General features: G+C 46.9%; 1 protein-coding gene across 1 annotated transcript in view; it reads right to left on the reverse strand.

Moving 5' to 3' along the window:
- Window positions 1-1,542: 1,542 nt before the first annotated feature.
- BMS1 (BMS1 ribosome biogenesis factor) overlaps window positions 1,543-12,573 on the reverse strand; it is a 48,057-nt gene continuing 37,026 nt past the window's right edge. The window contains exons 18-21 of the mRNA XM_048506684.1: window positions 10,832-10,890; window positions 8,700-8,822; window positions 5,598-5,745; window positions 1,543-1,665 (exon numbers count right to left, since the gene is read on the reverse strand). Of these exons, the coding sequence (XP_048362641.1) occupies window positions 1,550-1,665; window positions 5,598-5,745; window positions 8,700-8,822; window positions 10,832-10,890 (446 nt within the window). The 3' untranslated portion in view covers window positions 1,543-1,549. The remainder of the gene's footprint in view (window positions 1,666-5,597; window positions 5,746-8,699; window positions 8,823-10,831; window positions 10,891-12,573) is intronic.

A 12,573-nucleotide genomic window follows, 5' to 3' on the forward strand; every position in this document is an offset into this window, starting at 1 on the left:
AGGCAAGACCCATGGAGGGCATCTCTAGTTACCCCAGCACCACAGGGAGGGGGGAGCAAGACACTTTTTTGAACACAAATATAAAGACTGGAGAATTAGGAAAAAAACGGAAGAGAGAATAAGCACCAGCACCAGAGACCACTTCATGGCACAGTAGGGATTTGAATTGTGGTCTCACAGCTCCCCTGTTCCATTGGTATCACAGCATGGTGTAGTGGTTAAGATGCACTCTAATCCTGGAGGGAACTACTCTAAAGATGAGAAGCACGAAGTTCCTTTTATGGATTACCTATCTGGCATTCCAAACGAGTTGGCTGACTCCTATGAATATCTGTCCAATCCAAATTTTTCTCCGTAAAATTATGGGCACTAAGCCAAATTGTGTACAGTACCCTCTGTTTAGAACTGGGCCAAAATTCATTAGTTTATAGGAGGGCTTCTGGTTGAGAGCCTTTAAATTTTGGCTTAGCACTGCATTTCTCGCAGATATGATGAGCACTAAGCTGATTCAATTCTACTTTTTTGTCTGATACTCAGGGCTAATCCAGCTTAGTTCTCTCTGATCGAAAGAAAGATTGAATCACTCTTGAGTATATCTCTGGGCTAAGCTTTTTCCAGCTATCTAGTTCAGAATCTACTGCGAAACTTGTTAAAACAAAAAATTGTTGGAAGCCGAATGGATTAAATTTATTTAGGGCTGCTATGAAAACTTGTCTCACCCTTACATCTTTCAATACTCCCTATATCCAAACATCAGGATGGCTCCCTATTTGTATTTTTTGACTAATCCAATGCAGAGAAGAGGCCCTCACACTTGCTTCGCTTCAATAGGTTTCCCCCTCGGCTTTGCATTAAATTGGTAGATTTAACAACTTGGAAATGAGAGAAAGGGTATGCTCTTGTGGTGAACAACAAATTGAAACATTGGCACATCAACTGCTTTGCTGCCCTAAATTTGCTAATATCAGGTCAAAATATTCCAATATTCTTTCTAGGATACCTGGTGAAATGGGAGAATCAGGTAGACTCCCTTTCCTCCTGGGCAATTCTGACAATAAAACCTGTGAATTGGTAGCACGATTTTTACTGGAGGTGATGCACAATCAATAATTTATATTCTATCTTAAACCTTTGTATTTGTGTACCTTTTATCTCAGGTTTTTTATTGTGTTATGATTATTGTTATGCCAAATAAAGGCTTATTATTATTATCTGGAGAACTGGGTTTGAGTCCCTGCTCTGCCACTTGAGCTGTGGAGGCTTATCTGGTGAACCAGATTAGCTTGTGCACTCCAATACATGCCAGCTGGGTGACCTTGGGCTAGTCACAGTTCTTCGGAGCTCTCAGTCCCACCTACCTCACAGGGTGTTTGTGGGGGGGGGGGGAGGGAAAGGAGATTGTCAGCCTCTTTCAGTGTCCTTACAGGAGAAAAAGGGGGGATATAAATCCAACTCTTCTTCGAGATCCTGACAACAAGGACATACCTTATAGAGGGAATCCTTGTTTTGTTTTAGCCTGATGCCCTTCTCATGCCGTAGACTTGACCAATTAAGTCTTCATTCCAGTCCACGAATCTTTTTCACCCAAAGGCTTCAGCAAGGAAGTAACTGGATTGTAGAAGGCTGGGAGGGATACAGGGTACCAAGTCCGCACGAAGACGATATCTAGAATGAGAAGAGTCGGGTTAAGCTCTGAAGACAGCAACTCTCAGCGGATGAACTTTAAAGAGTTGCTCACAGAGGGAAAAAAATCCCAATTCCATGTTGCTTAGGAGGATGGATATGTCGGGCCTCAAAGACTCTCCTCTTCGTCATCATCTAAAGGCACAGCTGAACAAGTTGAATCTTCAAGAGCAGAGGTTGGGACCTCTCAAGGTAAAGATGGGGAACGCTCTTTTTAAAAATACGAACAGGTTCTAGGGCAGCCCTTTCAGTTTTTTGAGGTTTTTCCCCCCTATGTCACGTGTACAATTGTAAATCTATATATATAAAAAGCAAACAGTGACTTTGTTGGAAGAAGTCACTCCTACTTGCCAAAGCAGCTGGACCGGATCGCCCCAAACTTTCATACATGGCCCGTTCCTCCCTGTTTGCAGGCTGGTAATAGGACCCTTCAAATCGCCGAAAGTTCATACCTGAGCCAGGTAAACGCAGCGTCTTTCCCTGGGCGGCTCCCAGGCCATGAAGCTGGCTCTGTTTAACTGTCACCCTCAGAATGTTCGTGCAGCCTGTCTGTCTGTGGCCTGAGGGCTTAGGATGTTCGTGCAGATGGGCAGAGATGCAGTGAAAACAGTAAATAGGTAATACTGGTAGGTAATACCAGTGGAAGTGAAACACATACACACTTTGCCGTGTGAGACATCAGGTGGGGTTCCCCCCCCCCCACACAATAGCGCAGGCCAGCACAACTTGCTCTGTGCCTCTCACCCACTGCTACCACACAACACACATCCAGCTCATCCTCACACACCTCACATCCGACCAACACTTACCCGCTTCCTCACCCATATTCGCCACGGCTCTCTTTTACTTCAAAAGCGGCAGCTGGAGTTTGCCTTTTCTTCTAAGAAAATCTGTGGGAAATTCAGGCGAACCAACACTACCGGCTCCGCTTCTTTTGCGTGGCCCTTTAAGAACCCGGGGGCTGGCCGATATTCGATCTGAAGTGCCTTCACCACCCCTGCCTCTGCTGCCTGAGCTGGGATAGCCTCACTTGCCCCAGTTCTGCCTTTTTTTACCCAAGCCAGGACTGTCGCGTGTCCAGCCAGCCTCATGGACAGCCGGGGATTAGCGCTACTGCTGGGCAGTTCCATTGTGGAATGGGAAGGGTTACCTTATACTAAAAAAACAAGACAGCACCATATAACAATGTGAATTGAAAAGGGAAAGAGGGATTCCATTTGACCACCCCAAAAGACTATGCTAGGGAACATTGGACCTGCATGGACATCTGTGTGGGTTGCGGACTGTGATGAGAAGGACAATTGCCACAGCAACGCGTGGCCGGGCCCCGCTAGTAATTGTATAATTGTAAACTGCCATCAAGTCATAGCAAACTTATGGTGACCCCTTGAGGTTGTCAGGGTAAGAGACATTCAGAGGTGGTTTGCCATTCCCTGGCCTTTCTTGATGGTCTCCCATCTGAGCACAAATCAGGGCTGACTCCGCTTAGCTTCCAAGATCTGGTGAGATCGGGCTATCCCCGGCCATCCAGGTCAGGGCAGAAGAACAGAGCTTTCCTGCCTGTTCTTGCATAGAAATTCTGGCCTTTCTTGGTGGTCTCCCATACAAATACAAACCTGGGTCACTGTGCTTGGTTTTGGGGATCTAATGGGATCAGACGAACCTGGACCATCCAGGTGAAGGTATTCCAGGTACAGGAACATTAAAATATGTGCCCCATATACCCACCCCCGCCACAGCCTGAATGGTGTCGTTCTTTCTACCATGTCATTCTGCCGCATGTCTACCTCTGCCCCTGCTATTAATTGTAAACCAACTGTTCTTTTCCTACACGAATACTTTCAAGGAGCAGCAGTGGCGTAGGAGGTTAAGAGCTCGTGTATCTAATCTGGAGGAACCGGGTTTGATTCCCAGCTCTGCCGCCTGAGCTGTGGAGGCTTCTCTGGGGAATTCAGATTAGCCTGTGCACTCCCACCCACGCCAGCTGGGTGACCTTGGGCTAGTCACAGCTTCTCGGAGCTCTCTCAGCCCCACCCACCTCACAGGGTGTTTGTTGCGAGGGGGGAAGGGCAAGGAGATTGTAAGCCCCTTTGAGTCTCCTGCAGGAGAGAAAGGGGGATCTAAATCCAAACTCCTCCTCCTCCTCCTCCTCCTCTTCCTCCTCCTCCTCAACAGTCAACACAGGAAGATGCGAGACACCCTCATAATTTCCTTCAGTAGACAGAAACATAGGCAGATTCCACACGGGCCAAAAACAGTGGTGTGAAATCGGTGATAAAATGTTGTAAAAGGGTTTACACCATTTTCACACTGTTTTCACACAGCTGTTTTTGGTCCGTGCGGAATCCGACATACCGTCTCTGAATCAGGCTTTAAAAGCAAAGTTGCATAATTACGACGTTTTGTTGCTAGAGAGCAAATGCAGCATGTGGGGACCAAAAAGTTAGTGGGGAGTAACAGCTCAGAATGCGAGACCAGGGTCAACAAGAACTGAGTTCGAATCCTCTCTCAGCCATCAGGCTTCAAACACCAGCCATTTTCCCTCAGCCTTCCATACCACATAAGGAGGCTGTTTCGGGGAAAAAATGAAACTGGAGGCAGAGAGAATTAACAGCATGATTGAAAAAGTGATAGAAAACGTCTTCTACCAGAAATATGGGAGGGAAATACTTTTATTTATTAAAAAAAAAATTATCCGCTGTCCTATCTTGTGGCACTTAAAGGCAGCTTACAATGTAAACAGAAGAACAATAATTTAAAAACCCCACAAAGACCACAATTTAAAATCTTAATTGAGACTGCTAATAAATAAAAACTACATTAGTAAAATGCAGTCTTGATTAAAACTGTCCTCAATTGCCTCATAAAGATTGACAGTGTGGGGGTCAGGTCCACCTCTCTGGACAGGCCGTCCCAAAATTGTGGAGCCATTTCAGACCGACAGATGAATCAACTGTGTCCGGGAGCAGGGGTAGCCCCCACCCCCTCCCCGGATTTGCGCCCCTGCCCGTGGCCGGCGGGCGCATCCCCCAAGACGCGGGGAGCTGCCGCGTCGGGAGGGGAGTCCCGTCGCCGCGCCAGCAAGGGACGAGACGGCTCCGAGCCCCGTCAACAGGATGGCCGGGGAGCAGAGCGGCATGCTGCTCTCCCGGGCGGAGGCATCGGCGGTGGGGAGAGGCGCGCCGAAAGGGCCAGGCCAGACGAGCGGCGACAGCTGGGCCCTGTTGGGCCAAGACCCGGAGGTGGGAGAAAGCGCGGGGGCGGAGTTTTCAACCCCACAGCGTGCAGTGGAGGAAATAAAAGGGAGGAAACACAAGGACGAGGGGGAGAAGGGCGAGAAGGAGGGAAGGAGGGAGTGTGTGCGTGCGTGGCAGGGAGAAGAGAAGGAAGTAGAGGGAAAAGGAGAACGACAGTGTGGGAGACCAAGTGGAGAAGAGGAGGGGACAACAGGGGTGAAGGTCTGGGAGAAGAAGGGAGGCGGCGGACAGTCAGAGGGGGCAGGAACTGAGAGGGAAGGAGAAGTCAGCAGTCCAGAGGCTGACAGGGGGGCTGCCCTACTCTCTCTCCCTAGCTTTCTGCGGACCTTGGGTCAGCTGTGGGCAGCCGGCTCAACCTGTGGCTAAAGCGGCTGTCCCACTTAGTCCACTCCCCGGAGAACGGGAATGAGGCCGGAGATTCCAGCATCTGGGCAGGGGAAGGTGGGTTGGCAACTGGGGCCCCAACGGGGACCCCACCCCGGGCGCAGGACAAACTGAATTACTGCTTCAACAATTCATGGAAATAACTGTGAACAAGTCCCACTGAGAGGACTTTGGGAATTCAAATCTGACTTGCAGTGATGCCAGAGGAGAGTCCCCTGAAACAATCCTCCTACCATACAAGATTGAGGCAGGGAACGGCAAGTCTCCACTTACCGCTCATGAGCAGCTTGTCTTCAAAAGTGGCCCTGAAAGCCCCCTCGGGTGCCCGCAGGGCCTTCTTGATCTGTCCACGGATTCCACTCACAGTCCGGACGGCTGCGCCTTCGAACTTGGCCACCTCCAGGACAGAGTTGAACATGCCCTGTAGGCCACGAAAGAATAATGAAGCTGCTTGTGAAAAGGCTGTCCATTTGTCATGTGGCACCTTCTCTACTTTCTAGACACTGTCTTTCCCCCTAATGTCATAAAAATACAATCGCCAAATTGATACACAGTGCTGAGGCTCTTTCCGCACAGCAAATATATAGTGCAGTGGTGGTGAACCTATGGCACGGGTGCCAGAGGTGGCACTCAGAGCCCTCTCTGTGGGCAAGCGCAGAGTGCCCCCCACATCTAGGCTGGCCGGGGCTGCTGGGCTCGATTATCAGCATTAAACCTAAGACCCAGTTTTGGGGAAGACCCAGTTTTGTTAAGCACTGTTAAACCCCACTGATTTTCATGCGAAGAACTAAAGCGTGATCCTTTACCTGGGAGTAAGCTCGATTGCTGGCAAAACCCTCCTAGCATCGTGATACACCCATTGGAAGAGTTGCACAGTTGCTTCAAAGCAAAACCACCGACTACCACCAAGCCTACTTCTGAGTAACACACGCCTCGGAGCCCACCGTTTTTTCTAAACGAAAACCTCAGTATTCAGGTTAAATTGCCGTGTTGGCACTTTGCGATAAATAAGTGGGTTTTGCGTTGCAGTTTGGGCACTCGGTCTCAAAAAGGTTCGTCATCACTGATATAGTGGGTTGCAGTTGGGATAAAGTAACCTGTTTTCCTGTTTTCACAGTCACATGGATCCGTGCAGGCAGCGATCGGAGCCACAGAAACAGTCCGGGCTGCTGTTGTGCTTTCGCACAGAGACGTCTCTTTTTTTTAATTTACTTCCCACCGATGCATAGCTACGCAGTCCTGCACAAATGAACCCCCCACATCCATGCTGATGTCTCACAATGCGACCATCTGCACCTGCGTAACTACGTAGATGTAAGCCGCAACATTTTAAAAAAGGAAAACAGAGGCATACATATATATACTTATACATAAGCCTTTATTGGCATAGACAGAAAGAAATACATAAATCAGGAGCAAATGCATGAAGATGTAAGACCAAGTTATTCCACCGGGCCTTTGGGGAGGCCGGCCGCTGATTGTGTGCGCCCCTCCTGTCCCTCCCTTTATCATTCTGGGAGTCTGTGACACTTATACCGTCCCCCTCTCCGGGAGGGGTTTTTTACTAATAGTTTTAATGCTGGACGCCATATGGTTCATACAGAACGCTGTAATTTTATATATTTTAATGATGTTAATGATTTTAAATGTTATTGTTCTTGCGATATTGTTTGTAATACTTGTTGTCCACCGCCCAGAGCCCTTAGGGTATGGGGCGGTTTATAAATGCAATAATAATAATAATAATAATAATAATAATAATAATAATAATAATAATAATAATAATAATAAATAAGTAAAGATAGAGAGAGAGAGAGAGAGAGAGAGAGAGAGAGAGAGAGAGAGAGAGAGAGAGAGAGAGAGAGGCCCCACGGGGAGCACAACAAGTACGTTCTACTGAGAACTCTCAACTATTTCCGCAATGAAATTGGCGACCTCTTCACAAAAACGGGGGCCCGAGTTGTTTAACAATAGAGATAACCTGGTCAGATCAGGCAGCCCAGATTGGAAGAAAAAATGTAAGTTGGTGTATTTAGATCTGATGTTATCAAATCTGGTGCAGTGCAAGAGTTGGTGAGTCAGGGTTTCCACCACATTAAGTTTGCAACTGCATAGCCTTGCAGATTTTTCTAAATTGAGGAACCTACCCTTTAATGGGGCAGAGGGCATAACGTTAAATCGCGCAATGGTAAGGGCTCTCCTTGCGCGTGGGTTCGTTGAAGTATGGAGGTAGTAGGCCATACGTCTCTGCTCAAATGGAATTAAGAGTTGTGTTAGAGAGCAGGTTCGTTTGGCTGCTAGATGTAAATTTGCAAATTCTAGATCTAAAAGCCGATCTCGGAGCCTATTGTACGCTTCTGAATAGGACATTAGGTAGAGTGATTCAATAGGCATGCCGATGGAAATGATCTTTCTCTCGATTAGAAAAAACCAGGGGTTAGCCTGCGTGTCCTGTAGTGTCAATGAGACAAGGGAGCATTCGGATGGCAGGTAGTGAAGGTGGAGCCAAAATCTGAAGGCTCTAAGCCAAGCTTAGAGGCGAATAAAGTGACTCCCACCTGACCATTTGCGTGCAAGGGGCTGCAATGCAGGATTTTTGAAAAGACTCACTAGTAGTGTGATTCTCAAAAAACCCAGTTTGGGGGAAATAACACAGGGCAGTTTCGGGTTAGTGACGGGATCTGTGCAAAGTTCCCCCCCCCCCCCCCCCCCCAAATGTGGTTTTTTACCATCCTACACCCGTGTTTATTGGCCCGTTCCAGGGTAGCCTAAGGCAGTGATGGCGAACCTTTTCGAGGCCGAGTGCCCAACTACAACCCAAAATCCAGTTATTTCTTGCAAAGTGCCGACACGGCAATTTAACCTGAATACTGAGGTTTTAGTTTAGAAAAAACGGTTGGCTCCAAGGAGCGCGTTACTCGGGAGTAAGCTTGGTGAAGAAACCATGGAATGCTTCGAATGGGTGAATCACGATCCTAGGAGGGTTTACTCAGAAGCAAGCCCCATGGCCAGCAACCGAGCTTACTCCCAGGTAAAGGATCACGCTTTAGCTCTTTGCATGAAAATTAGTGGGGTTACCAGCGCTTAGCAGGGTTACCTACACTGCTTCCCCAAAACTAGGTCTTAGGTTTAATGCTTATAATGGAGCCCAGCGGCCCAGGCCAGCCTAGATGTGTGTGGGAGGGGGGGGGTTACTCTGCGAGTGCCCACAGAGAGGGCTCTGGGTGCCACCTCTGGCACCCGTGCCATAGGTTTGCCACCACTGATATAGAAGACCCCAACTTTCAGAGTGGTACACCACCAATATTTAACCTGAACTCAGAAAAGCAAAACATATAGTTCTCATGCTTCTGCAAATGTAATTTAAACCCATACCTTGATAAATGCTGTATTCTTGTAAATTTTGAACGGGAAGCCGGTCAGCTTTAACTTCTTCACAACTGTGACGGACCTGTCTAAGTCAAGTACGACTCCAGTAGCAGCTATCCGGAATTCAGGCTGGAATACAATGACATAGGCAATTCACACATCGCAGAAGTAAAGAGCAATGAAGTGCCAGTCTAGCCCAGTTTTGACTTTGTTGTGTCCAGTGATACATAAACTACTAGCCAAGCAGTAAACTGAGAAAACTAACAGCCTCACTATTCTCTAAGGCAGCGGGTGTCTGGGATCTAATGATTCACTCCTAAGTTTGTGGACAACCAACTTGGCAAGCAACAGTCCCTCTAAGACAGGGGTCTGCAACCTGCGGCTCTCCAGATGTTCGTGGACTACAATTCCCATCAGCCCCTGCCAGCATGGCCAACTGGCCATGCTGGCGAAACTGATGGGAAACAATCCATCTAGGCACGGATTGCTACTCAGAACTTTCCGTAGGATTATGCCACAGGTGTCAAACTCGCGGCCCTCCAGATGTTATGGACAGGGGATGATGGCAGGGGATGATGGGAACTGTAGTTCATAACATCTGGAGGGCCGTGAGTTTGACACCAATGGGTTATGCGGAAGCTCACTTGCAGCGTGGAACTGAGCAACAGCAAGAGCTCCCCCTGCTGGGCAGTCACCCAACCTGCGCGGTACAAATAAGGTGCTTGTGTGGCCACAGGGCAGTGCTGCTTAGAGGGAACGTTGGCTGGGGGAGTATTTCCCAGAATGCACATGTACAGTGGACCAATGGTGCAACTGCTAAAATACAGCACTATTTCATTAAAGGGCAAGATTTGAATCCAGTAGCACCTTCACAACCCACAAGATTTCCAGGGTATAAGATTTCAACAGTCCACGTTCCCTCAGTCAGATACAAGGCTGTTGTGTTTATTTATTTATTTGGTTTTTTACCTCGCCCTTTCCCAACAAGCTGGGTTCAGGATGGCCTCCGATCAAAATTCACAACCATTAAAATATAAAATCCCAATCAGTAAACATCAGTAACATTAAAATCCCAATTAGTAAATCTCAATGGCGCCTCAAACACAGCAAGGCAGACCAGTCAGAAAGAAAAGGCCAAATAAATCCCTAGTTGGAAAAGGAGAAACCAATAGTACAAAGAATAAATGTGGGGGGGGGGGGGGAGATCAGCAGGATGGAAACTGTCACTGCCCTCAATTGTATCTCACGAAGACAGCTTTAACTGTCAAAATCTTATACCTTGGAAATCTTACACATAATTGAACAAACGAAGGGCGATTCTGCACATGAGTAAAATAGGTTCGACCCAGTTCCCTGAGAAGGGTACTAACCTAGGTCGAAGCCATTGTTGTTCCCCACTGCAACCAGCTTGATCCCAGCTCGGAGGGCGGAATCATCCTGTGCCTCTTCACCGCTCCGTTTCGATTGGCTACTGTTCTACGGCCACGGACGAAGGTGGCGTTTTTTGATTGGCTATGCGCTGTGCCGAAACACTCAGCTGTGATTGGCTGAATGGGGGACTCCTGGCACCAGAGATTCCGCACTTTACTGGAATCGAGCTGAGTTAGAGCGTGGTTCCCTGAAAAAGTAGTAGTTCCCAACTGGAGTCGGAAATTTGACCGTTACACGGGGCGAAGCTGGTACAAAACCACGTCGATCCCAGTGGTTGTCGCGGGAGCACCAAAGTGCGGCCGCCAGCTTCAGGAAACTTAGGTCGATAGCAAGTCTTGAGAATCGAGCCGAATGCCTTCTACAGAGTAATACCACTGGTTCATCAAAGACCTTACTGTCTACCCAGACTCGCAGCAGTTTAACAGGGTTTTGGGTTGAAACCTTCCACGTCAGATACTTTGTGGTCTTTCAACTAGAGACGCCTGCAATTGCTCCTGAGAGCTTCCGAATGCCACCCAGGGGCTTTGCCCCTGAGCCACGCCTCTCCTCACGCTACCAGACTTGAATCTTGCTGTTCGATTGCAGAATGGCTGTCCACAAGAAATTATTCCTTTAAAAATATCAGTGCGTTTAATGCGCATTTCACAAACGACACCCATCACTATTATCTTGCGCTGAGCTGAAATGGTTGGTGGTCAAACACTCACCGTGGCCCCACTGACCGACTGGATGGCCAGACATCCCGTCCCTTGTGGAGTGATCGGACCTGAAAGACAAGATGGGTCAAAATCTTCCGCCGGGGAAACTGACAGCACGTCTCCTCCCAGCTAAAAGTGATGAGAGACACAAAATCTCAAGAGGTCTACGATTCTTAAAAGATGGAGCATTTCCCTTCTTCAGCAAGGTAGATTTTTTAAAAAATGCCATACATCTGGGTAATAAGTAATCTCACTGTCACCAAGAAGCGTTTTGACGACTCGAGGAAATTAGTGTGGAGATACCTGGGATCAGGCTGTTAGCAAAAAGCTTTTGGTTGGATGGTTGCTAAACTCTACCAGCTTTTCCATGTTCCAGTACACAATAAACAGACTGCGGAATGAAGCCAGATAAATAGAAGTCTGGTCACCCGGCAACTGATAATACGGAATGGTCACTTCAACGGCACTGCCCAAAGCTCTTCTGCCTCAGACTCAAGAGGGACTGGGGCTCGGTGACAGAACTTTACTTGACCAAGAGATTAGTCCAATTCATTTGTCTCTCTCTTTTTTTTTTGGCACAACTCACTCTTAGTTGAGTATTTTTGACATGGTAGTAATAACTTCATTGTATCCAGAGCTGAACAAATATCCAGGTATGGCAAATACCGTTTTCTCCCAAAGCTTGAGAATTTTTGTGAATGCAAGTTTCTGTCTACAAAATATTCCAACGCAGAGTAGTTTAATGTATTTATAACCCACGTTTTTGGTTTTTCTGGACCCCAATAGCAACTAATAAAATAATTCCAAGATTTAATTCATGCTGATACAAAGGTAAAGCTACAGCTATTAAAAACATTAAGCCAAGATGAAAAAACAAAACAACTACCCCAAGTAGGCATAGATACAACACAGCACTGCTTCGCTTAACTTAAACAGTCATCAGGAATTTTTAAGTTTTCAGTCGTCTGGGTGAATGTTACTTGTATTTCCAGGAGGAAGAGAGTTGATGATTGGAATTAACGTTTGTGATATTGAGTATACCCAGGATTTCCAGGTCTCTCCATGACAAAGGCAGGCGAAAACTGAATTACTATGGTCTCAACTGCACCTTCTCATAACCATGGGCTATGCCCAGACAAAGGAGATGGTGAAACAGAGAACTTTGGATGTGGAAAGACAACATGACAGGAACAAAGTTAAGAGTTTTCTTATCGATCCAAGTACTCTAAATAAGACTGTTCTGATGCCTTATATGAAGTACTTAGATAATCCTGATTATAGAAGAACTTTTACTGCGTTAAGATGTAATGTCTTACCCTCTGCCATCTTCTACGGTAAATACAAAGGAATACCTCTAGCAGAATGCGTATGTTTGTGTGGAGAAGGAATCACTGAGTCAATGGAGCGTGTTTTATTCAAGTGTAAGATTTATACTCGTATTAGAGAAGGCCTCATTATATGCCATTAAAGGTTGAATTGAATTGAAGTAGAGAAGGCCTCATTACTCCTATGGTTTCTTGCTTTCTAGGAAGAGATAGGGTCTCCTGATGATTATGTTAACAGATAGGAAGGAGGAGATTGCTTATAGCCATGGTGGCGAACCTTTGGCACTCCAGATGTTATTTATTTATTTATTTATTTATGTATTTATGTATTTATTCATTCATTCATTCATTCATTCATTCTATTTATATACCGCCCTCCCCAAAGGCTCAGGACTACCATTATGGACAATTCCCATCAATTCCCTA

Source organism: Sphaerodactylus townsendi, linkage group LG08 (genome assembly GCF_021028975.2).
Source record: "Sphaerodactylus townsendi isolate TG3544 linkage group LG08, MPM_Stown_v2.3, whole genome shotgun sequence".
NCBI lineage: Eukaryota > Metazoa > Chordata > Lepidosauria > Squamata > Sphaerodactylidae > Sphaerodactylus > Sphaerodactylus townsendi.